General features: G+C 36.6%; 1 protein-coding gene across 1 annotated transcript in view; it reads left to right on the top strand.

The window, feature by feature from the left end:
• The window catches only part of ABHD17B (abhydrolase domain containing 17B, depalmitoylase), a 39,240-nt gene extending 14,209 nt beyond the window's left edge, over positions 1-25,031 (top strand). Inside the window, exons 2-4 of the mRNA XM_054583024.1 lie at positions 18,158-18,627; positions 21,112-21,291; positions 23,518-25,031. Coding sequence (XP_054438999.1) covers positions 18,161-18,627; positions 21,112-21,291; positions 23,518-23,737 — 867 coding nt within the window. The 5' untranslated portion in view covers positions 18,158-18,160 and the 3' untranslated portion in view covers positions 23,738-25,031. The remainder of the gene's footprint in view (positions 1-18,157; positions 18,628-21,111; positions 21,292-23,517) is intronic.
• The last annotated feature ends 2,256 nt before the right edge of the window (positions 25,032-27,287 follow it).

Consider the following 27,287-nt stretch of genomic DNA (forward strand, 5'->3'; position numbering starts at 1 on the left):
AGTGCCAATTTACAAAAAGAGCTCATGAATTAGAATTAAAAGAGACTAACAAACATTAGGTCAGTTGCCTTATGTGTCCAAGTGAAGAAACAAGACTCAGCAGTTAAGTAAGTGATTTAAAGAATTAAAACTGATTCCTAAACTGTTTAATACCTTGTTTTTATTTTCTTAGGCTTTTAAACTTTCCTTTGAAATAATTATTCTAGTTCTTGTTATGCACTCATGCAAAAGGTAAAACTTCAGTGTTTGAAGAAATCTTGGTAAAATGTTGGCTTCTTGAGTCCCGGAAAAGAATTAATAAGCACGGCTGACAGTGACAAGTGTTTGTTACACATTTTCTAGGAGGCGTGGTTGTTCTTCAAACTTCAGCTTGCAGATGAGTATAACTAAGAAGACCTGGCAGCTGGCAACCAGAGGAAAAGGAAGTGGTGGGGATGGACGGTTATGTAGATAGTCAAACTATAACTGTTGGTAGACCAACTAGCAGTATTATTAGTAAAGAATGACTGGCTTGTTACACAATCTATGTAAAAAGAAGTAGTGATCCTTGTTAAGGAAAACTACACTTATATTGACGCTGCATAAATGCCATAAATTCTTCTGTATCCCTACTGAAAAGCTACTATATGTGGTGAAGGGATTGATAGATACGAGGAATATGCTCTTATGCTGCCTATCATGCAATTCTGTGGTTTTGTTGTCCTAAATGATTGATAAAATACTTCTTTCAAAATAATATCTATAGAAACCGTTGAAATTGTAGTCTGGTCCATTACTAAGACATCTGATTTTTTTTTTCTTGTATGTTCTAACAGATCTGTCTGTTCTATTTCTCTGTACTGTTTTATTAAATAAGCTGTAGAATAAAACTGGCTTAATTTAAATAACCTATATTGTACCCCTTCAGCAACTAAACATGTTTAAGGGGTTACATCTCAGAACTGGTCTAGTGCAGGAGCCTATTGAGAATTAATGTTTAATATTTGAATGCAAATTTGGACCATTTCCTTAAGTGACATTCCACCACTTCCATAAAGTGGTAGGATGTCACCATAACAAAAAAGGCAGCTGAAATTTCTTTTCTTTCAAAACGGAATCTCTGAACAAATGGTTAAAGTGCAAGGTAACTTCTAAAAGAATCAAGTAACTGGCAGAAAAAGGAAAGGTTAGAGCCTGGATACATTCAGTGAGAGGAAAGCCTAAGAATTCAAAGACGTTTTTGAAAGGAATGAATTATTACTTTGTTTCCATCTATTTAGACACTCCTTTTGTTCTTATCTATTTTATATTTTATACTCTAAATTAAGAAGCCTATATGCTAGAGTTTAATTCAAGTCCTAATGAACCCAAACCTTTGTGTTAGAGATAAGGAAACTGGTTCAGTAAGGAAAAGTTACTTAACTGATGCCTCAGAGCAAGTTATAGTATTAGACCATGGACTAGAATCCAGCCTTCCTACTTCATAGACTGGGGTTCTTCATACTATACCAGAGGCTAGTTAATGAAATTGGGGGTGAAGGTGGAGTAGGGGGTACCAGACCTTATACATTGTTAAATTCAGATACTAGTCATTGTTAAAATTTTATATGTTCTTCTGATTTTTAAAATAAATGATAGTGAGCATTTCTTCCTCACCTCTGACAGGCGACACAGGATTTCCTCCAGCCCTTGATATTGTTATAGCCTTGGATGTATAACTTAGGAAATAATTTCTTTGCTGGGTGACTTCATATCTCATGTAAAACAGGGTTACAGGAAAATAATAATACAGATTGGTTGAAGACCCTCTAAACCAACTGTTACTAATTTTAATCTTATTCATGGAGCTGCAGCTTAATGTGAATGGAGAGTTCAGTCATTTTTCTTGGGTTAATCTTTATTTTCGAGGGGCCTGTCAGTCTATTAGCATTAATTGGAACTCAAAATTGTTTCTGTTTTTAAATTGATGTGTCTCTTATGAGAGACCCAAAGGGTTTGGAGGTTTTGGGGGGTGGTTGCTACTTTCTCCTTGGAACCTACCAGTAGACATCCTAATAAGCCTGATTCTAAGAAGTTTTCTATATATTTGGATCCAAGGCTGCTGGAAGAGAGATATATGACATTTCCTAACCTGATTCAGCTTCTTCAGCTTAGAAAGTGGAACCTTTCTCCAAAAACAGAAATATGTGTATTTTTAAAAAGTCCTCACTCAAGTATATATTTATTGATTTTTAGAGAGACGAAGCGGGTGGGGTGAAAGAAACATCGATGCGAAAGAGAAACATTGACTGTCTCCCATACACTCCCAACCAGCGATAGACGTTGCAGCCTTTCAGTGCACTGGATGCTGCTCCAACCAACTGAGCCACCTGACCAGGGCCTTTTTAATCTTGACATTTGCCTTTTTAAATGTAATTGGGGAGGGGGTAGTCCCATGTTATGAGGAAGTCCAATGCCATGTACAAGTCATGTGCATATTTCACTTCGATATATAATATCTTCACTTGATATTATTATAATCTTAGTACCTTTTTTACAGGTCTTCCTCTAGGAAAAGCTGGCAGGATTACCAAAAATTCAGCATCTCAGTATATTCCCAGGTGAAAATTCCCCAGTACCTGTAAGTCTTCCTTCAATAAGGATTTAAGAATTTTTTTTAGACATAGACTATAACGTCTTGACCAAGTTCTCTGGAACCTCCACAGTGTAGGTGACAGTGCTAGTGAGAATCCTTAATGCCCAGGTCAAGACCAAGGCCAAGAATTAGAAGTCTGCTACCAGAATTGTAAACTGGATTGTGTACAATGCCAAAAAGGAAAAAAAGAAATTGAAATTAGGAGTACAGAGTAGAAGTTCCTGTCTAGAGCCTAGAATATTATATAGAAGTGAAGTTTGGAACAGAATGAGCATTTACAGATATCAGGTATAGGTAGGTTAAGATCCAGGTTGACTCCTTTTGTGACAGAAATGCTTCAGTGCAATATAGGAGATACTCATCCTAACCACAAATTCGGTGCAAAATGGAAGCATTCTTTTAGCTTTCCAAATACCTCTGAAGAAATTAAGGTACTGCAACTGTTTCAGATTGGGTATGTGGTAAGACTTGTGGTAAAACTCATAAGAGAGTTTTCAGGTAACTGATATTAACTGTTCTAGATTCTTTGCGTAGGGTTTCAGGAGATCATAGAACCACATACCTCCTTAGTAGTACTGTTGTTTATGTAAGATAATTTTCAGGTTTGACTCAAAGTTGATACAGCACATTAACTGATTTTACATGGAATTGTTTAAATAGTACCTAGCTCAGAACCATCCAGATAAGGGTTTGTCTGTTGTCAGTTCTTAGAGCATTACTATTTTTGGGTAGAGGATATTAGTAAGGAACAACTCATTAAGCATTAGAACAGCAGTCTCCAGCCCTTTTGGCACCAGAGACTAGTTTTGTGGAAGACAATTATTCCACGGATGTGGCGAGGGGTGGGGGGATGGTTTTAGGATGACTCAAGTGTGTTACATTCACGCTCCACTCACATTGTGCATCCCAGTTCCTAACAGGCCTGGACCAGAACGGGTCCATTGCCCAAAGGTTGGGGACCCCTGCATTAGAACATGACAAGGTGGCATAATAGAGGCTGAAGGGCATGGTGCATTCAAATTGCTGACTTTGCAAAGGAAGGTAATATAGCACTGCTCTGCCTCACAGACCTTTTATTGGCTTATATAACCTTCACTCATCCCTAAATTTAGACAGAGTTAGTGTAAGAGGACAAAAGGAGCAGCAGTGAGAACAATTCTAAGTTGTCACTGATTAAAGTTAGCGTAGCTGAGATTCTCCACATTGGTATTCTGCAAAAGGCAGAAAAATCTTGAGAGTAAAAACAGATCATTCAACCCTGAGAGAAGACAGTATACGAGGTCTGTCCAGAAAAAGTCCAGCCTTGTTAATATAATAACAGTTTGTGTGACATCAGTGTAACTTGGCAGCCAAGGAGAATGGACTGGAATGTGCATTTGTGAACAATGAAAACTTCACTGTACTAGGCAGTGGGGTCTTTAGATGTTGTTGAGTGAGCATGTGTACTGAGTGGCTATTACATTCAAAATGACTGCACAAGTAGAGCAACGAGTCCACGTTGGATTTTGTGTTAAGCTTGAACATTCCTCTGTGGAAACTATTCAGATGATTCAGAAGGCTACAACTACGGGCAACTGATGATGGCAGCTTTATCACAATGTGTCTGTTCACGCATCGCGTCTCGTGCAGAGTTTTTTGGCAAAACATCAAGTCACCCAAGTGACTCAGCCCCACTGCAGCCCAGATTTGGCACCCTGTGACTTCTGGCTTTCCCAAAACTAAACTCACCTTTGAAAGGGAGGAGATTTCAGACCACTGATGACATTTGTGAAAATACCACAGGGCAGCTGATAGCGATGGGGGGAACTGGGTGAAGTCCAAGGTGCCTACTTTGAGGGGGACTGAGGTGTCATTGTCCTATGTAAAATGTTTCTTGCATCTTGCATCTTCTTCAATAAATGTCTGTACTTTTCATATTACGTGACTAGATACCTCTGGACAGACTTCATTACAGTATTAAACAACAACTGAAAAGCAGTGATCCAAATTTGTAACTTCAAGGATTGAGCTGGCTTTGGTTTTGGTTGGGGTTAGAGAAGAGTCTTTGTTTTAAATCTTTATTTTTATCAAATTCATACAAGCATGTGGTTAATAAGCCATTTGATTCTACAAACTTCGTTATAAAAATTGGCAAGTCCGAGCATTCATCTCCTTAATATATCCTCTTTTTTTTTTTTAAGGATTTTTGGATGTTTAGGTACATATTCTAGATAACAGTATTAATATTGCTACTTGTTATGGTTGACATCCCATTTATAAAAGAGAATATAGCTCTCCACCACCATCATTATGCACATGTTTCCCATTCCCCCAAATTTCCACGTAACCTCCCATATCGCTATCTTTGGATCTTTCTTCAGATTAGTCTGATTCTTCAGAGAAGATTCTTCAATGTAAACCTCTGGTCTTTTGAGTTAGAATATCTAGGGAACTGAATTCTAAAAATAATTTTAACCAGTCCTTATTTTAGCCTAGTGAGGAGACTAATTTTTTATTTTGTAACTTCCTATGTCATTTGAAACTTTTTAAACCATGTCTTGTAATACTTTTGTAATTTGCTATATTAAAAGGTAACATTGCAATCTTAAAACTGCAACTTGTTTAATAATTATTTGAATGTGGTTGCTGTGTTATCACCATTTACATTTCTCTTTTGACTGGCTCCAGTTTATCTTTTTTTAAATAAATACTTTGTTGATTGTGCTATTACAGTTGTCCCCATTTTTCCCCCATTACGCCCATCCACCCAGTATCCCCCATTCCCTCCAGCAATTCCCCCTTCATAGTTCCATGGGTCGTGCATATAAGTTCTTTGGCTACTCCATTTCCTGTACTTTTCTTAACATCCCCCTGTCTGTTTTGTACCTACCAATTTGTACTTCTTAATCCCTGTACCTTTTCCCCCATTCTCCCCTTTCCCCTTCTAACTAATAACCCTCCAAATGATCTCCGTATCTATGACTCTGTTTCTGTTCTACTTGTTTGCTTAGTTTTTTGGATTCAGTTGTTCGATAGTTGTGAATTTGTTGCCATTTTAATGTTCATAGTTTTGATCTTTTTCTTATATAGTTCCCTTTAACATTTCATATAATAATGGCTTGGTGATGATGAATTCCCTTTAGCTTTACCTTGTCTGGGAAGCACTTTATCTGCCATTACATTCTAAATGATAGCTTTGCTGGATAGAGTAATCTTGGCTGTAGGTCCTTACTTTTCATCACTTTGAATACTTCTTGCCAGTCCCTTCTTGCCTGCAAAGTTTCTTTGGAGAAATCAGCTGACAGTCTTATGGGAACTCCTTTGTAGGTAACCCTCTGCTTTTCTCTTGTTACTTTTAAGATTCTCTCTTTATCTTTAATTATGATGTGTCTTGGAGTGGTCCTCTTTGTATCCATCTTGTTTGGGACTCTCCATGCTTCCTGGACTTATATGACTCTTTCCTTCACAAACTTGGGAAATTTTCTTTTCATTATATCTTCAAATAAGTTTTCAATTTCTTGCTCTTTATCTTCTTTCAGCACCCCTATGATTTGAATGTTGTTACTTTTGAAGTTGTCCCAGAGGCTCCTTAGCCAATCCTTGTTTTTCTGGATTCTGTTTTCTTCTTGCTGTTCTGATTAAATGTTTTTTTCTTCCTTATGTTCCAGATCATTGATTTGATTCTTGGCTTCATCCACTTCATTGTTGGTTCCCTGTAGACTTTTCTTTATTTCACTTAGTGTAACTTCTATTTCTGCCTATGTCCTTGTTTTATGCTGTTGAAAACCCAGTGAGTTCCTTGAGCACCCTAAAAACCACCGTTTTGAACTCTGCATCTGACAGATTGCTTATCTCCATTTTCTTTAGTCCTTTTTATGGAGTTTTGTTCTGTTCTTTCATGTGAGCCATATTTCTTTGTCTCCTCATTTTGGCAGCCTCCCTGTGTTTGTTTCTATATATCAGGTAGAGCTGCTTTGATTCCTTGGCTTCGTAGTGTGGCCTGTTGTAGAAAAGCACATGGGTAAGTTGGATGGGGCACGTAGGTAATTGCAAGGGTCGGGGAACCCATGTGAACCGGTTGATGTCCACCACGTGAACCAATAAGGTGTCACTGGTGTCTCTGCTCTGTGGCTCCGCGTGTAGGGGAGGGCTCAGAAAGGCGACAGTGCCACCTTCTGGCCTCTGGAGTTTTGTCCAGGAGGAAGCTTTCCTCTGGCACTAGCCCTGATGCCCTACACTTCAGTTTCTCCTTGTATGTATGCCACTGGTGGTTTTCCAGGGCTGTCTTGGTGCTTAAGCCCAGAGGAAGTGAGTCTGCGTAAGTCCTAAGTCCATTGTGAGCCCTTTAAGAGGAGACTCCAGAGAATCCTGCATTTTCTTCTGTCATCTCTACCCACATTAGTTTTTATGTCCAAAAGTTATAGGGACTTACCTTCCTGGCACTGGAACCCTGGGCTGGGTGTTTTTGGTGTGAGCCTGGGATCCCTCGCTCCCTAGGGATCCCTCCCAATTTTTACCCACCATATGTGGGTGTGGGACAGCCTGTTCTGTGTCTCTGCATCTCCACCCCTCCTAACCATCTGGATGAACGTGACTTCTTTAATTCCTTGGTTGTCGGACTTCCATACTGCCTGATTTTCTGACAGTTCTGGTGTGGTTGTTTTGTAGTTTAGTTGTAAGTTTTGCTGTGGTTGTGCAAGGAGGTGTGAACCATGTTTACCTACTGTGTCATCTTGACCCTGCAGTTTATCTTATAGCATATTTAATTGCATGAAAACAAAAGCTTTGTTGTTGTTCAGTAGTTTTTATTGTATTGGAACAGCTTTTTTTTTTTACTACTTGCTAGGGAATGGCTGATTGAACAACTGTTCATATGTAATGTTGACTGTAAATGGTTTTATTATCTTGTTTATAACTTAGAAAGTCAAACCAAGATACCAGTAATAAAAGCCATCTTTCTGGGGAAAAAATTTTCATCATTTATAGTTATCGATAACCCTTAAATTTTCCAAAACTTACATGTCTTTTGATAAGATTATATCTGTGGTTTTCAGCTTTTTTCATCTCATGGCACACATAACTCATTACTAAAATTCTCTGGCACACCAAAAAAAAGTGTTTTGCCAACTTGACCAAAAAAAACCAAAAAAACGTAGGTATAGCCCTGGCTTGTGTGACTCAGTTGATTGAGTGCTGGCCTGTGAACCAAAAGGTCATCTGTTCGTTTCTCAGTCAGGGCATATGCCTGGGTTGCTGGCCAGATCCCCAGTTGGAGACATGCAAAAGGCAACCAATTGACCTGTCTGTCTGTCTGTCTCTCTCTCTCTCCCCCAACCTTTCCCTCTCTCTAAAAACATAAAAATCATTTTAAAAAAAAGTATAATTAGGTATAATTTGCTTCCTTCCCTCTGAACATTTATTGTCATATTGGCTGTTGGTTTTTTCCTTTTTTTTTTTAATTTATTTTTTTTAGAGAGAGGGGAGGGAGAAAGGGAGAGAAACATCATTGTGAGAGAGAAACCTGGATCAATAAGCACCCTGATCAGGGACTGAACCTGCAACTCAGGCATGTGCCCTAATTGGGAATCAAACCAAAGACCTTCCCCTTTGAGGGACTACACCCTACCAACTGAGCCACACAGATCGGAGCTGTTGTCGGTTTTTTATTGTTGTTTTGGGTTTTTTTTTTAATAATTTAAAAGGAAAAGGTCAGCTCCCCTGACTAAATAGTCAGATATTACATGTTTTAAAAATTCTTGAAATATACCAATGTGCTGCTGCATACCAGTTGAGAATCACTGGATTATATTGTGCTGTAGACAGGTTCTGCATCTGAACCTGGTTTCAGCCAACCAGGGATTCACCCAGGGATTGAAAATAATTGAAAAAATACTACTTTGTTGCTAAAGGGTGCTATGTACTTAGGCCTGCAATAGTGGCATCTATACCGAACGTGTACAGACATTGTTTTCCTTGTCGTTATTCCCTGAACAATACAATGTAACTACTATTTACATGGCATTTATATTGTATTAGATGTTATAATTAATCTAGAGATGATTTAAAGTATATGAGAGGATGTGTGGAAGTTACATGCAAATACAGTAGCATTTTATATAAGACACTTGAGCTTCTGCAGATTTTGGCATCCGCAAGGGTCCTGAAACCAATTCCCCTTAGATGATAGGAAGGGATGACTTTATGTGATGTGAAACATATTGAGTAAGTATTCACCTGAAAAGTTTCTCAAGAAGCAGATTTACTTATAAATGAGAGAAAAATGTATTTTTGGAATGTCTCTACCAATGTACTACGACAGCTTTTCGGTGAACTGTGAGGATAGTAAGCATGTGTTGGAAAGTCTTTCCATATAGGTACCAAAAACTGATGGGGGATTGGCTGTGTGTCCGTGTTGTAGCTTACACTCAGCAGCATGTAGAGGTGTAACTTTGCTGAGCTAATTGCACTTTCCAAGTCACCAAAAGCTTGAAAGGAATCTGTGGTATTAACATATGCAAAAATTGACAACCTGTCCCTCTGCTTGACATGGAAGACTTGATTCACTTGTTAGGGCATTGGTTAAGTGGATCATCAGGATTCTTATTCAGTGCGCTGTGTTCAGAAATTAGTTGACTAATAGTCACAAATGTTTTTACATTTTCTTATGGTTTACTTGAAAGTCTAGCTTACAGGGAACATTTCAAGAACCATTGAATCCCTTTGACCATGCATTAAAATGTATAGATAGAGTAATTGATTTGAGTTGCCCCTTTTTAATAAAATGGCTTTTACCTTAGAATTGAGTTAGCTGTTGTAATATTCTGTGCAATTAACATTCTTCTAAAACAGAATAGGGTAGGCAGTCTCATTTAATCCTGTGTGGTGTACAGTGTTCAACAGGTGCATCTGTAAAAATTGCCTGTATGTACTTTAATGGGAAGAGCAGTAAGGCTCCAACATTTCAAGCTAGTATGGATAGGAAGCGTGTAAGCTCTGGTCCTTGATTGCCTAGGTTTGAAAGATTCTAGTTCAGCACTGCCTAATAGGACTTTCTGCAATGATGAAAATGTTCATTCTGCACTGTGCAACTGGGTATCCACTAGTTATATGTGGCCAGGTGACTAGGGCCTGAATTATGTAATTTTAATTTATTTAAATTTTAATAGCCATATGTAGTCCGGAGATCCTGTATTAGACAGTGTGCAGTGAGTGTTAAGAAACTGAGAGGAAAACTATATATAGACCTGGCTACATTGCCTTGACAAGGAAGCTCAGTTGTTTAGAGTGCCATCCCAATACCCCAAGGTTGCAGGTTCCATCCCTGGTCAGGGCATGTACAATAAGCAACCAGTGAAGCATAAATAAATGGAACAACAAATCAATGTCCTTCTCTGTCTCTCTGTGTCTCCCTCAAGTCAATAAATGTTTTAAAATTGACTTATTTTTAAAAAAGAAAGGAATAGCTACGTTGACCAATGTAGGACTTCTGATCCAAATTGGTTCGCTTGGGGCATAGTTTACAAAAAATAGTTTTAATTAAAAAAAAAAACCCTTCATAATAAACACTAGGGTTGAAACAGTTTTTAATATGTCTAGTAGATGCTTGCTTGGTATCTCTAGAATCTTAGTGGTATTTAAAAAATTGTAACTACCTTCAAAAGTAACTGACATAATTCCTTTTCAAAGGAGAAATGTTGCCCTAACCTGTGTGGCTCAGTTGGTTGGGCCTTGTTCCGATGAGCGAAAGTTAACTGGTTGGATTCCAGATTGGGGAGCGAACAAGAGGCTACTGATGTTTCTCTCCCACTTCCCTTCCCCTTCTATAAAAATAAATGAATAAAATCTTTTTTTAAAGGCGTGCTTTTGCCAAAATTTCTCCCTTCAGTTGAAATTTTTAAAAATATGGTGCTTTTAAATTTTCTTAAGTCTAAGTTTCCATTCCCATGTAGCACAGATAATGTGGTATGTCTTCAGAGTTGAATTTTCCTAGCAAAATCTCTCACTTATGTCCTGTTATCTCTCAGTGATATGCTTCTGCTGTTGATTTCTGTAATAGTCTAAAAGAGGAAAGAGATAAAGCCTACCTCAAAGAAAAAAAGTTGCACAAGCTGCATTTCTATATAACGCATATACAAATTAGGTAGAAAATGTGTAAAAACAGCATCATATTAAACACCTAGTTTCTAAGTTACACTAAGTGGAAATCTTGGTCATTATAAATGTTTTGGATGCTCCATCTTGACTGAAAAAACATGTTACCAAATTTGTTATGAAGTGATCATTTAGCTTCTGTATTCACTAGACTTGGTAACGTATATGGCTCTCTAAAGACCCTGTTACAGTCATGCTTCCTACTTACCAATGTAAGTGCTGCCACAGGTCACATACATACTTAGGATGGCAGTGCCTACCTTGCTTGGTATTCTCAAAGGATGCTGGATTGTGCCTAATTTTCCTTGCTTTGGTATAGATATACCCCAAGGCTACTGAGCTGTTATATAACTGACCATCTTTGTGTGGTAGAAGTATGGTGGTTTCTTTTGGGTCATTCTTTTGGGTTATGTTGGGCTTCTGGACCCTTTGAACAGAACTGACCTAAAATCTGATTTCTTTTTATGCTTTTTCATAGTTGAATATCTTCTCTGCTGTGAATTCTGACTTTAGTTCATTCTGATCTTTGCTATCTCTTGCTGTCAATAAACACACCTCACTTTTCCATTTCTGGTGCTATAAATCTAATTTTTCTGGTTTCTTCTGTCAGTTTATCTTAAATACAGCACACTTTAATTTTTATAACCAAAAATAAGTGTTAAAAGTGGGTTTGTGTGGTTTTTATATATTTTTTGTTTGTTTTTGTTTTTTCTTTGCATGTGTTTTTTTTTTTCTTTTAATAGTAGCAAATGGATCAATCTTTACATTTGGGTGCAGTCTTCCCAGTTTCAATTATTTTTTGTCTTTAAATGCTCAGAGATTGTTTATAACTTAAAAAATAATCTCTGGAACGTGTTGCCAAATCATCTGAGACCTCTAGAATCCTGATTTCTAAATAAATGGACCTATAGCTAATTAGAGGTAGTTGCAGATTCTCTAGGTAACATAATAAATTCTTACATTCTACAAAACAGAATACATAATATTATTTCTCCAGGTTTATTCATGAGGGAAGTCAAATTAAAAATAATTCACCTGGTCTTCAGAATATGGTTCCTAACATGAACTCTAGTATATCACAACTTAAGTGATTTATCATTAACTGCCTATACGCTAAATTGGCTAGAGCATAGATATCAAAATATCACAACATAAAGAAAAGATGTAAGTATTTTTAAATGTTTTCTCTAAAATCTTTAAAAGACTGTTGGGTACTAGTTTTGTCATTACAACAAAATCTTGAATCCTAAAAGAATCAGGTTTTTTTCCTACAAAGGAATCCTAAAAGAATCCTTTGTAGATCTAGTAATATGAATCGATCTCCATTACCAAGAAACTATTAAAAAGGAGATGGAAGGGAGATTTCCCCCCCAGCCACTGCCGCCACTGCCCCGCCCAGTAAAGTGTTATTGCATCAGGAATTGACAGGGGTTGTTTCAGTAATTTTTTGTGTCAGAAGAGAGGAAGGAGATATAGTAGGTCATTCTATTTAGGGCCTTTTTTTTTTTTTTTTTTTTTTTTAAACACTAGTCTTCCTGTTTTGCTGAGAAAGAACTCAGATGTTCATCTTTTTTCCTTTTTTTCCTTTGTCATTGAGCAGGAAAAGTTAGCAGGAGAAGCAGGTTCTTAAATTATTTCATGCAGTTTTAGGAAATTCCTCATGCTATAAGTGAAGTAACTGAGTCCTCTGCCAAAAGGAAAACCTTAATTTTCACAATGGGCCATCTGTTTAACTTTGAGTTGACCTTCCATTTTTGAACGATTTTGAGAAAGGCAAGATTTCCTTCTCCCTGAAAGACTAGTCTATTCTGAGCTTCGTAACACACTGAATGATTTTAGTACCTAGCAATTCTTTTCCCCACAAACCCAAACTTAGGTTTATAGGGTTTTACTGGACTGCTTCTATTTTATGACCCTATAAGAAACGTAAATAATTTTCATAAAACATATTTGCTTCCTTTGTTAACATGTAATTTGGTAAACGTCTTTTCTTCTTTTGAGGGGGCTTCTTAGGTGCAGAGAGTTGAGTTAATCTTATTAATTTACTAACTCACTTATCCAAAAAAATACTAGAAACCCTGTAATGTGTCAGGTACCCTGCTTGGCACTAGGCAGCCAGTGGTAAGCAATCAGATAGAGTTTTGCCCGTTGGAACATCTAGTCTAGTTTGTGGCACATTATCATACTCAATGAACGTAGACCCTGCCCTTGTTTTACTTGTTATTTATTTTTTGCCTTCAGTGTCCTTTTTCCTTTCCTCCTCTGTAAACATCCATATGCATGTCCTTAAAGATACATAACATTTTTCTGTTTTTAATTTACATTAATAGTAGCATGGATCTGTTTATTCCTTTTTTTCACCTCGCACTATATGTTTGAGTTCTAGCCATCAAAGTACTCTTTCTGACTCTGCATAATATTCCATTATCTGCATCCAACACATTTACATTCATTTCCCCAGTGATGGAATCTGTGTTGCTTCCTACACTTGATACAAATAATGCTGCAGTGAGCACCCTGGTACATGTTACTTCAGGGCCTGTGCAGTTATTTCTTTGAATGGGATTTTGGGTCATAGGTAAATACAGTGGCTTACCAAGCAGTTCCCAAAAATTGTCTCCCTCCTCCTCCATTCTCACCAGCACTTGATGTTACTTAGTTTTCTAATTTTCATTTTTCTTATAGTGTTGAGGTGCTATTTGTTTCATTTCTTTGACAGCTGGTGAGAATGACCTTTCTTCCTATACTTGTTAGCCTTGTTTATCTCTCTGTAAATTGCCCATTCATATATTTTGCCCATCTGTTCTCTTGAGTTACCTGGGGGGTTTTCTCCCCCCTTGTTTTTGCAGAAGTTCCTTATATTTTAATATTAATCCTCTGACAAGCCCTGGACATGCCCTCAGAATCCTCACAAGCAAAACAACACTTCAAGGAGTTTGGCACTAGTTGTCATTTTTGTTCTGGCTCTTGTTGCGCTCAGACTAAGCATTTTTCACTGCATAGAAATCCTTTATTTAAATGAAGCTGAGAGAGTGTGTAAGTTATATTAGTTTTGTCTTTTAGTTCTATAATCCCTTTGTACTTTATGTTCTATCTGGTAAATTTTCCCAGAACCATCTTGTCAACGATCCATTATTCCCTGCTGCTTTGGGAAATCGTTCAGGAGTGTCTGATCTGCGGCCCACAGGCCGCATGAGGCTCAGGATGGCTATGAATGTGCCCCAACACAACATCATAAATCCATTTAAAACATGAAATTGTTTTTGTGATTACATGTCACAATGTATTTAATGTGCGGCCCAAGGCAACTCTTCTTCCAGCGTGGCCTGGAAACTCCAGTTGGACACCCTGATAGAAGATTCTCATTTATGCATAGATCTGTTTATAAGTTGTCTTCTATTATTAGATCTACTTCTTTCTGTGCCATCACCAATATGTCTGCCTTTGCTTTATCTTTATGTAGTCTTTTAATACCTGAAAGGGAAACCTCCCAGCTACCCAACAAATACATGGGTACTTTTGCCCACTCTTTGTAAAGTTACCTTAGGCTTACCAAAGACTGTTTTTTTACCCCTAACAGCTTTATTAAGATATAATTCACATATAACACAATCTGATCATTTAAAATGCACAATTTGGTGCAGGAGGTTTAGGATAATTTATTTATTTTTAGAGAGAGGAGAAGGGAGGGGAAAAGAAACATCAGTGTGTGGTTGCCTCTCGAGTACCCCCCTACTGGGGACTTGGCTTGCAACCCAGGCAGGTGCCCTGACAGGGAATTGAACTGGCAACTTTTAGGTTTGCAGGGGCTGGTAGTTTTTAATATGCTATTAACAGAATTGTACAACCAGTATCCAAATTGATTTTTGAACATTTTCTCACCCCCCCCAAAAAACCACATACTCTGTAGCTATTGCTGCCCAACCATCCTAGCCACCATAGCCGTAGAGCTACTAATGGGTTTCTGTCTGCATTTATTTGCCTATTCTGGACATTGCATATAAATAGAATCATATAATAAGTGATCTTTTGTGACTGGCTTCTTTCATTTAGCATAATTTTTTCAAGATTTATCCACTTTGACCCCAACTGGTGTTGTTAAGTGGGTTGAGCATCATCCTGCTAACCAAATGCTGGTGGTTCGGTTTCCAGTCGGGGCACATGCCTGTGTTGCACACAAGGTTCTCTGTTGGGGCTGTGCAAGAAGGTCAATGTTTCCCTCTTTCTTTCTCCCTTCCCCTCTCTTTAAAAATAAACAAAATCTTTATAAAAAGATTTATCCACTTCGGAGCATGCCTCAGTCTTGTTTTATGGTTGAGTAATATTTCATTGTAAACATTTTGTTTATTCATTGATTGGTGGACATTTGGTAATTATTTTGGCTATTATGAATTATAACTCGGTGAACATTTAGGTACAAGTTTTTGCGTAGACGTGTTTTCATTTCTTTTGGGTGTATAGCTAGGAGTTAAATTGATGGGTCAAATGGTAACTCTGGGTTCAGTTTTAAGGAACTGCCAAACTGTTACTCAAATTAGTTGCCCCATTTTACTTCCCACCAACAGTGTAGGAAGGTTCCAGTTTCCCCAGGTCCTTATCAACCCTTGGTAAGATCTTTTTGATTATCCCATGCCTAGTGGGTAAGAAGTGGTATCATTGTGGTTTTGATTTGCATTTTCCTGATGACTAATTATGTTGACCATCTTTTCATGTTCTTAGTGGCCATTTTTAAATCTTTGGAGGAATGTCTATTCAGATTCTTTGTCTATTTTTTAATTGACTTTTTGTCTTTTTTTATTACTCAGGAAGTTCATGCATTTCATCAAAGTCATTTAATTCATTGTCTCTTTAATTTTCTGTAGGTCTTTTTCATTTAGCATTTTGTCCCTTTGCTTTTCTCTAGATCAGCCTTATCTGAGTACTCTTTCCACAAAATAGTGAGTATGGGTTCAGGTTCCATTTATTGGATAACTTACCAACTATGTCACCTTTGGCAGGTTACATAACTACTCTGTTCCTGTTTCCTCAAATGATAGTCCTATGTCAGGGGGTTGTTGAAAAGATTTAAATGAGTTAATATATGAAAAGTGTCTAAAATAATGCCAGACAGTAAGTACTCGGTGAATGCTATTTGTCATTAGGAGCAGTGGAAGCCTTTTCTAATAATCATCTTTTGGGTCTGTTAAATTCTCTGTTCTTTTGCTGCTGTCTGCCCTTATTTTATTTTCTATTTATTTGTGCTTGGATTTAACATGGCGATAAATATTCAAAAGTAGACACCTGTAATAAATAACTATACTTAAGGTATGTCCTACAAACTATAATTTTGTGGTGGTTTTATCTGAGTCATACTTACATTCATGTTTTTCTGTCAAGTCTTAAGCTTACCGATATTAATTCCATTCTGAACAAGTCAGGTGACTGGTGCCCCAGCAACATTTTCTTAAGTGACCCCCTAACTCTTCTAATCCTCTTCATGTAGGTAGGTATTCTCCAGAGTTTTGATTGGGGGTTATTAAGGATATACTTTGCTGCTCTTTTTTGTTTTGCTTTGATCCATTGCTAACTTACAGAAAATATATTAACTTGTCATAACTCAGATATCTCATAGAATCTCTTAGATTTGTTTTCCTCTTTGCCTAACAAGCCCTGGACACGCCCTCGGAATCCTTTTCGGCATAACACCACTTGAGGGAATGCAGCACTAGTTGTCATTTTTGTCTGGCTCCTGTTGCAGTCAGACTAAGACATTAACATATTCTGGCTATATTTGTTTTGAGGGCCAAAAAGGAATAAAGGGAAAATAGTAAAATTGTTTCCCAGTATCCAGGAGACACTTTTCTGCCCTTCCTTTACTTATCTTTTAAAGCCTTCTGTGTCGCTCCAACCATTGTTTCTATCTGCGCCGTTTCTGCATTTTTCTACCATATTAGCAGAGTAGGGAATAAACAAATTTGTAATGAGCAATACAGACTGGATTTTGATTCGGTAATGAGTGAAAAGGTCATTCTTCTTTTCCTAAATATTCTCACCTTTTTAAGTCCTGGCTGGAGTGGCTCAGTGGATTGAGCACCAGCCTGTGAACCAAAAGGATCACCAGTTCAATTCCCAAATAGTCTCACCTTTTTAGTCACCCCTGAGGAGATTTCCTCTCATTTTTTGGTATAATTCTGTACATTTTTTCTTATCTTTGTATTTAGATTTTTTGGTGAAAATTAGCCAAGCCTCTGGAAGGTATTTGTTTTGAATGCTTTTTCCTAGAACTAAGCAAAGGTCTTTTACTGCTAAAAAAAGATAGGAATTTGAGAATAGACATTATAGAAAGAAATTCTGGTAGGGCAAACAAGTATTTATTTTTGTTCCTGAGTTATTATGAAGTGAATATTTTTTAAATATTAATGAAAAAGACATAGCAGAAAATGGACTATCCCTAAGTGAGCCAACTACCTGACCGTCACTCTTAACATGCCTAAACTGTGTCATTGTACTTCTTCACAACCACTCTGTTCAGTGTAGACTTGGCCTCACTTACCAAGACAATGAGAGTCAAAAAGGTAAATAATTTGCCCAAGGGCACACACGTAAGTGGTAGAGTTGGGATTTCACCTCCTCGCATGCGGCCCCCCCCCCCGCACCCCCCTCCCCCCGCCACAAACCTTTATGTTCCTTCTCATCTAACAATTTAGGAAATTTCACCTTTACCAGACTTTACTTTTTTTGTAATGTTTTATAGGTTATTTGGGCATCTGGCAGAATGGCTAAAAGGATAAGTTTCTGGTAAAAATAGTGTTCTGAGACCTTGATAGTACAGCTCAGTGATAGGGGACAATGATTGAGCTGGGTGTTAAAGTCCGGATTCCACCACTGCCTTACTGTGAGGAACCAACACAGGATTGTTTTGAGGATTAAACTTGGAAATATATATAAAAAACACTTCTCACATGCCTGACAAATAGTAAATGCTTCATAAGTGCTATTATATATTTATTGTATCATGTTAGATTCCTAGCTTTTCCATGAGATTCTGAGGAGTTTCACTGAGATTCAGGGAAATTACAAACTGTGCTAACAATATTTCATACCTCCTGTGTCATTTGTAGAGAAATAACAAATATTACCTCAGCCTTTATTATTTTTCATATTTTGGATAAATATTTTAAAATATAGTCACTACTATTTGAAATATATCATATAGTATTTGAGTCTCTCTCTCTCCTGATAAGCAATATTTGCCTCATCCCAGGATTTACAGTATTTCTACCAAGATTCCCAAAATCTGTTTTGGTTGAAGATACTTGAAATAATAGTAGTAGACACTGACCACCGATGTCTTTATTTTAACCCTCTGTTGTATGAGAATGCAGAATCCACGTTCAGTGATTAAAACATTTGCTATCTCCTTTTCTTTTTCAGAAGATGAATAATCTTTCATTTAGTGAGCTATGTTGCCTCTTCTGCTGTCCACCTTGTCCAGGGAAAATTGCTTCAAAATTAGCATTTTTGCCACCTGATCCAACTTACACACTAATGTGTGATGAAAGTGGAAGCCGCTGGACTTTACACCTATCAGAACGAGCTGACTGGCAGTACTCTTCTAGAGAAAAAGATGCTATTGAGTGTTTCATGACTAGAACCAGTAAAGGCAACAGAATTGCCTGCATGTTTGTGCGTTGCTCACCCAATGCCAAATACACTTTACTCTTCTCACATGGAAATGCTGTTGATCTTGGTCAAATGAGCAGTTTTTACATAGGACTGGGATCACGGATTAACTGTAATATATTCTCATATGATTATTCTGGATATGGTGCGAGTTCTGGGAAACCAACGGAGAAGAACCTCTATGCAGACATAGAAGCTGCTTGGCTGGCTCTTAGAACAAGGTAAATGGTGATTAGCAGTTATTTTCTACACTTAGTGTGATTAACTAAAATTGTCTTGTTTTGGAATAGAATAAATGCTTTTTTTATAATTTATATCTCAAAGTACTAAGTACAGATTATATTTACCACTATATACTTACAAAAAGTTAAAATGAGAGTGTAATTTAACTTATTAGAGTGTGATATAAAAACGTTTATTCAAAGCTATGACTTTTCACAAGAATGAGAGAAAATGGTGATTTAGATAATTACTCATTGACTTGATCTATCATTAACAGGGTAAGAGGCTGGATTGTTTTTGTCAAATACCAAGCCAGGGTGTGCATTATTTTATGTAATTACCTCCAAGAAGGTATGACTTAAAGATATGTTAATGGAACTATTTTAAAAGTTTCTATAAAACTGAAATTTCACTTTAAATTTGGAGAGGTTCTGTGAAAAAAAGGTAATATTATAATAATTTGTTTAAGTGAATTCTCTTACAATGTCAGTTATATCTTGAATATAACAATACATTTTGGGGGGAACTAGAAATTGCATTAATTTTTTTCTAGTCACCAATATACTTAAAAATTTTCTTGAGAAATAATGCAATTTTGTAGACTGAACTGTATTTTCTCATCATTTAGTGTACAATAAATAAATATCTTAGTGTAAGTTAAACAAAAATGAGTGTCCACTTTCAGAATTAGCCAGTTAATGTATTATAGCGAAATAACTGTCAGGGAACTGTGATATATTTTTTAAGAACAGATTTATTGAGATATAATTTATATGCCGTAATTAACTCTTTTAGAGTATAGCTTCAGTGGACTAGCTAAGTTAGAGCAGATAGCCTTTATTTTATTGTTCATGCTTAAGTAACCAGGAAGGCAAAAGTAAATAATGAACTAAAGTAATTATTACCTGAGTGATCTCCTTTTTAGGATAATCAGTAATAACCCCAAGCTTACGAATTTCTGATCTATCATGAATAAGTGAATCAATAATATTTACTATGCCTCCTTCGCCCACAAATATTGAAATCATTGTGTTGTAATAGATAAAACACCGGACTGAGAGTCAGCTTACCTGGGTTCTAATTACAGGCCTATCACTAACTTTCTCCAACTTTGAACATCTGTTCAGTAAGCAGCTGAACCAGATTAGATGGTCTTCATCGTCCTTTCTAACTTGTAGTATTCTGAAATTCTGGTATTACTTTGAGTCCTCTGATGTGAAATTGGCAACTGCCTCTGCTGCTCTGGAGCCTTGTCCATTACCAGCTTTAGCCTAAAACCCATAGTTGCCACCAATAAGGCTGCTACTCAGCTAACAGCAACTGTGCAGCCTTAAGAGTAATGCTGATGCTACAAATGTTCATTTTCCTAATTTTTTCATTCCTATAAAGTATTCGCAGCTAGGTCTGTTGTAAAGAAAATATTTCTGAGTTTACTTACATTTAGAGTCATTCTGGAGTAGATGGAACCCATTTTCTGGGACATACCCAAATGCTTGAATAGGACTGATTAGAAGAAACTATAGGAAGGTGTGTTACCTGGATAGTCCACGTAGGCCTATGCCCTGGAAAGGGCCATAGGGAGCACACAGGGTTGATCTTATTCTTTCCTGGCGAATGCTCAGATAATTTGGAAAGCTCTACCACCTTTTCAAAAGATTAGAAGCTGTTGTTCAGATGGCTGTTAAGCAGCTCGAAGTGACAGCCCATGAGACCTCTAAAGCAGAAAGGCACATCTGCACCCTTAACCCCATATTGATTAGCTCCTGTAGCAGCTCACTTAACTTTGCAGTAGTTTACATTTGGACAGTTATACTGTAGACAAGTAATGGTGCCTAGAACATAGTATTTACCCAATATTACTGAGTCAATGAGTTTATGTACTTAAATCTGAAGCATTTTTAAAAAGAGTAAAGGAATACTCTGAGATTTTGACTGAATCGTGTCATTGGAATTGTCATTCATCTGTTTATCTTTTCAATCACTAGTCCATTTCTATGGTAAGTAAAGGCTAAAACAATACATGTATTTATTCCATACTGTAACCGTATGTCACATTTGCATCACTATGACCAACTTTAAAAAATAAAATTACTCACTTTTGATGTTTGAGAAATAAAGAACTTTTCTTACATTGAATAGAAAATAAACACTGTCCATTAAACATCAGTCATTAAAATATTGGTGATTAATGTTTCCAAATTTAGTCAACAATATACTATATTTAAATACATATATCCATTTTTAAGACTGAAATTTTAAAAGACTTTAACAATTTTTCCAAAAGATGATAGTGAAACAAGAAATAAGCTAAGAAAATAGATTTTACTATAGCATTAAATATGATAGTGATGACTAAAAACTTAAATTTTAAATGTAAATTTGTTGACATTGTTCTAAGTCACTTGGTTATATTAGATTAAGCTTAGGGATGATTGAACATTTCATACCAATCCAACTCTTTTTTAAATTTCTAAACTTTGTAGATATGGCATTCGCCCTGAAAATGTGATTATATATGGCCAAAGTATAGGGACAGTACCATCTGTGGATCTTGCTGCTCGATACGAGAGTGCTGCCGTTATTCTTCATTCTCCTTTGACCTCAGGAATGCGAGTTGCATTTCCTGATACCAAGAAGACTTACTGTTTTGATGCATTCCCAAAGTAAGTATCAATATTCAAAATACTTGAATTTAAAGAACCTTTTGAGGGAATTTTATTTCATCACTTAAGGTATGCACAATACAACTTACTCCACCATGAGCTTCTATTTTACATAGAAATTGTGAAAATTTAACCTGTGAAACAGGTGGTAGGAGAACATCAGTCAGGAAGCTGAAACGTTTGAGCAATAGTGATCCAGATGCAAAGTGCTAAAGGCCTTTTATCCGGACAGTGGCACTAGTATTAGAGACAAGATAATGAATTTGAGAAATAAAATTGGTAGAACTAAATGTCAGGCTGGATATAGGATGCTAAACAAAGGAACTTGAATGTAATTCCCAGGTTTCTTACTTAAACTGCTAAGGGATGGTGATACCATTCAGTGAGACACAATCCTGGAGGAAAAAAACAATAGAGGGAAAATAAAACATGTGCATAAAAATGAGTTAATGATGTCTAATGGTATCTGGTTGACAAAAGAAATGAATTGCAAAAAAAAAATTTTTTGTGTGTGTGTGTCTTAAAGGAACTAGGGTAAGTATTGCCAGCACAAAGTCTGCAAACATTAAAGTGTTAGACAAATTTGAAGAAGGGCTACTTCTAATGGTAGTTCCCACCAGCTCAAGAAGTAAGAGGCTGGCAAACTTATTTTCTTTGCGTAATTAACAACAATACAAAGGATGTTTTTTGTGAATGATAAATGGGCCAAAAACCAAGTCATCACTTGGTTCTTACATTTTTTCCACCATTAGCCAGTAAGGGGTCACTTTTGCAGGGAAGCTTGTGGGAACATGTGATTTTATCACCAGAGCAGGCTATGGGAGGGAGATTTTTATTTTTGCTTTTATTTTGGTTTTGGTTTAGATAATGGTAAGTTGGAAGGAATGTGCTTTATATTGCTTCTGTATAGCTGAATAATAGAAATGATAAGGAGGTATTTAGGGTAATGCTATTGCCATAAAACATAAATCTTTGTCTAGCTCCCTCTTTCATTATTGCATCAACAGAGAGGAAAACACAGTTAACTGTTAGAAAGAGACCATACATTTCTTAAAATTTTTTGTTACAATTCCTTCATCGAACATTTGACAGTAAATAATATACCCAAACATTCTTTCCTTACCAAATGCAACCTTGTGTAATTTCACTGATGATGTTCCTACTTTTCATGATTCAGTCCTCATTTATGGCTGCAGTTCCTTTTCTCTGTCAATAATGATTTTTTTTAAAAAGTTGTTATTTGTAAGATTTGTTTTCTGTGTAATTTATGTCCCGTTTGAGTTACCTTTTTAATTGATTGTGTTGATCTCACAATAAAGCGCTCTCCACTGATGCCTGATAATTCTTGGTTGCCTGCTCATACACAGTAAGACAGCGACTAAAGTGCTGATCTGAAAGCAGGTGATGGAGACTTGTTGCCTGTGAGATTCACTATAGAGTGATCTATTCCAGCCAATTAGTTGGGGATTCCCAGCCCCCATGTCAGTATTCATATGCCTTTACTCTTAAAGTGAATATATTCTGCAAAGAATACTCTAAAACTCCCCCTTGGTGGATGAAGCCCTGGGTGCCGGCCTTCTGGAAGCCCACTAGGGGAAAAGGGTTCACAGTAGCCAATATGTACATGCTCGCTGGGCCTCTGATATCTCTGCCCCCGGCTGTGACTGGCAATCCCCTAATCCTCAAACCTTCCAGTTTTAGATGGAGAGCAGTTACTCTGCCTCAAAAAGTAGAGGAATGACGACTTCACTCACCTTCATATCCTCTCCCCCTCGCCCCTTCATTTCCTAGCCTTCTTGGGTATTGAAATATATTGGGTTAGTTCTTTACCTTCTGTCCTCTTAAAAATTGTGTTTTCTTCTATCCGTTTTTTCAGCTCCAAAACTTTGGTATGTTTTGTTACATTTGCTCTATTTTTGTGAGTTAATCCCCCGAAAACAAAAAAAACATGCTGCCGTATATGAGTGCAGAGAGGTATGAAGTTAGCACAGTAACCAATGAACGGTTTCCTCAAGGCAGAGGAGTGCAAGTAATTAACTTTCTCAGATAATCTTAAGGTAGAAAGTATTATAAAGGTGACTTTTTAATAATATTTGAAATCCAAGAGGCATCCATTCCTTCTGGATAGGTTCTGGTGTTTGAATTCTCTCTCTGATATAGCACAAGAAAATTTGTTTTGTTTTCATAGATAATTCACTGACTTTCCCCCCTCCTTTTTCCCTACAGCATTGACAAAATCTCTAAGATAACTTCTCCAGTATTAATAATTCATGGGACTGAAGATGAAGTCATTGACTTTTCACATGGCCTAGCATTATTTGAGCGTTGCCAGAGACCTGTGGAGCCTCTGTGGGTTGAAGGGGCTGGTCACAATGATGTGGAACTTTATGGACAGTACCTTGAAAGGTTGAAACAGTTTGTGTCACAGGAACTGGTAAATTTGTAAAATATTATGTAAATTTGCATACCGGGTTTTCTTTTGCTGAACTGCACTCCTTGGTAAATAATGTAAAACCTGAAGGTTTTGTTTGCAAATCATGTCAGTTGCCTTCATAAATGTACAGGTAATGATTTGTTAACAGACTTAATGAAGGTTTTAATTACCAGAACTATAACTGGAAATAACAGTATCATGCAGTCAGGCTGTGTAATTTATATTTTTTCTGTGAATTTTTTTTTAAACATCAAATGAGTACTGTATGAAATTTTAATTCTATAAAAATCAAATGCTGTAAAAGTATTGCCAAATGCTTTTGCATATGAGAAACAAATTTATAAATATTTTTAGAACATCTCAGTGTACTAAATCTTATCCTGGTATACAAATGTAATATTCTTTCAATAAAAAGCTGTATATCTAAATCAATTCAAGTACTCTATAGAATACTAAAAACAACTTCACTAGAGGTGACCTAAACCCTGTTGTACAGGGACAGAGGTATAAACAGTTATTTTATTGTAAAATACATTGAATTTTCTGTATCCCCTGGTTATCATACATTTTCTCCTTTAAAAAATACTGACGTAAGTCTTAATTTTTATGCCATCTGTTAATTTACCAACTAGTTACCTTGTAAATGAGAGGTCATGACAGCACTGAATTTTAACTAGTTTTGATTTGTAAGTTTGGTACTGTGAGGCAACTACTTAAATTGTTTATTTTAGTTATTTAAAAGGCATTTAGAGCTTCGAGAATGATTTTTGTATGCGACGTTGTTTTAAATTTTGACAGTCTCTTAAAATTGCAGTACTCTTCATTATAAATAGACAACCTGAAAATCCATTGATGTTCTTGAAGACCACAAACAGACTGGCTTTGGTCCCTTTTCACTTTGGCTATTTTTAAGAATAGAACCTATTGTTTTGGATTACTATCTGAGAATTTCATGGATTCACTCCTGATGCAGGAGATAAGAAAACATTTAATTCATAACTTTTATATTAACCAGTGTAGTAAAAAATAAAGTTCACACACAAAAAACTAAGTTGCCTTTCCTTGAATGAATCATGCCTGAATTTAAAAAATGAAAGAAAAATAAAAATTAAATTAATGGTATGTAGTCTAATTTGTAAATGAATGAATATTGAAATAATACACACTGTGGATATATTTTAAGGCCTTATGTAGTTTTAATTGTTCTGCTTGTCCTGTGGTTATGTCTAAGACTAGTATATGATTCTCTTCAAAGTATATCAAGTATTGTGAATGCTTTGGTTCAGATGTGTCAAATTAACAGTAAAACAACGAATATACCACTCAGCTGTGCTTGTTTGCCTTCTTCCATGCTCTCCACTTTATAGAAAGAGTGGGAAAAGAGTTACAATTCATCTTAATAGAACACAGTTCTTTAGTTTCCTAAATTTTTTCTATCTTTCCTTTGGAGAGGTGATTCCTTCTCAAGATTGCCTTGGGGCTTATATAATTCCTTCTTTGTACAACATACACCCCAAAGTTTAGCTAGGATGGTTTTGTTTGTTTTTGGGGGGGGGTTGTTTTTTTTCAACCTGGGAAGGTCAAAATTTTGATCATACTAATTTTGTATTCGTTCAACAAATATTTATGGCATGTTTAAATTGTGCAAAATCCTCAACCAGATAAAAATAGACATCGGCCATGTCCTTGTAGGTTTCACAGCATAACTGAGGAGACATACCTCATTGCACAAGTATTACTATTTGGGTAAGAACTGAAGGAGACTAATATGGTGTTACAATAGTTAAAAGGTGTATTCCTGTGAGGGGAGATTGTGGCGAAGGGCAAGGAAAAGAGCCTCATCGAGTAGTTTTTGAACTGAGCTTTCAAAGATGACTAAGAAATGACTAAACCTAAACATTCCTGGCGGAGGGAAATAATATGTGGAAGACTGGAAGAAGAATGGCATATAAAATTAAGGTTGGCCAGAGTTCAAATGGAAAGGATGGCATGATGCTGGCAAACTAGTTAGATGCACAATTATATGTGGTATCATGGGCTCTGATCACTGTCCTAGAAACAGTAGAAAAGCCATTAATAAAAAAATAAAGTGCATTTGTCAAGAGTTTGCAGATCTTACTACTGTTCAGAAACTGGTATAACCTTAGGGTGCTGAAAAATTTGTCATGGCTAGATAATCTTATAAAGTGCAGCAATATCTGCAATATTAATTTCATTTCAGGATTCAGTGAAAGGATATTCACAAACTAGAACAAATCCTGGACTGTTGTACCAAGAAGTCTTATAAACAAACACAGAAACTAAAGGATTATGTGAATAAAGAATGATTGCTATCTTCAAATTTTTGAGTGATGTACAATTCTTTTTGACCCTCAATAAAACAAAGTGAAAATTGCAAAATAGTAGATTAGAACTCAGTGTAAAAACTATATGGTTATTTGTCCATCAAAGTAAAGGAATTGCCTCTGAAGGATTAATGAGTGTCTTACTACTGGAGCAGAACAGAGTTGAATGGCATGTCAAGCTACAAAAGAAATTCCAGATATAAATATGAAGTTGAATTAGATGGGCCCTGTTGAAGGGTCCTTTTATAAAGATTGTGTATTCCTCCCTGACTGGTGTGTCTCAGTGAGTTGGGCATCCTGACCAAAAACTGGAAGGTCATGGGTTGGATTCCTGGTCAGGGCACATGCCTAGGTTGCAGGCCAAGTGCTCAGTTGAGGCATGTATGAGAGGCCAATCAATGTTTGTCCCTTTCCCTTCCATCTCCTCTCTAAAAAGAAAGAAAGAAAATCTTTACACCCTCCCCCTAAGAAAACATTGTATATTCTATTTAGGTTTCTCCTACCTCCTTAGAACTTTGCTTACCCTGTCTAGAAGACAGTGTGATGATGTAGAAGAATTAAATTGGTAGATCTGAGCTGTCTCTTCAACTGACAATATTAGCTCTGTGACTTTGGCAAGTTATTTTCCTGGGCTGTCAGTGTCCTCACAATAAATGAAGTGATAGAAATGATAGGTTAGTATCTTTACGTTTCTAATGTGATAGGAAAATCAACCCCACTCATGTAATAACTCATACCACTTTATAAACTTGGCTAGAGTAGACCCAGATAACTTGTTTTTGTGTTTGGCTCTTGTGTGTACCAACATGGTGTAATTCGGACGTTAACACTAGTCCTGAAATAATGGTTAGTGGTTTATTTAACTCCTACCATACTTTACAAGTGCAAAAAGCACAGTAAGAACAATAAATTGATTTTATCATCTCTTTACTTTTCAGCCTTATAACTTACTCAAATTTATCAGTTCTATATCTTATCTAAGAACATACATCATAGCTCTGACCAGTGTGGCTCGGTTAAGCATTGTCACGCAAAGCAAAAGATTGCCAGTTCGATTCTGGGTCAGGTTACATGCCTTGGTTTCGTCCCCCATCTGGGCATGTACAAGAGGCAACCAATCGATATTTCTCTCTGGCATTGATGTTTCTCTCTCCCTTGCCCTCTCTAAAATGTTTTTTTTAAAGAATACATATGATGGTCATTTTTTTCTCTGTGAT

The sequence above is a fragment of the Pteronotus mesoamericanus genome, unplaced genomic scaffold (genome assembly GCF_021234165.1).
Source record: "Pteronotus mesoamericanus isolate MK-2021 breed Mesoamerican mustached bat unplaced genomic scaffold, CSHL_Meso_final contig_73, whole genome shotgun sequence".
In the NCBI taxonomy this organism is placed as follows: domain Eukaryota; kingdom Metazoa; phylum Chordata; class Mammalia; order Chiroptera; family Mormoopidae; genus Pteronotus; species Pteronotus mesoamericanus.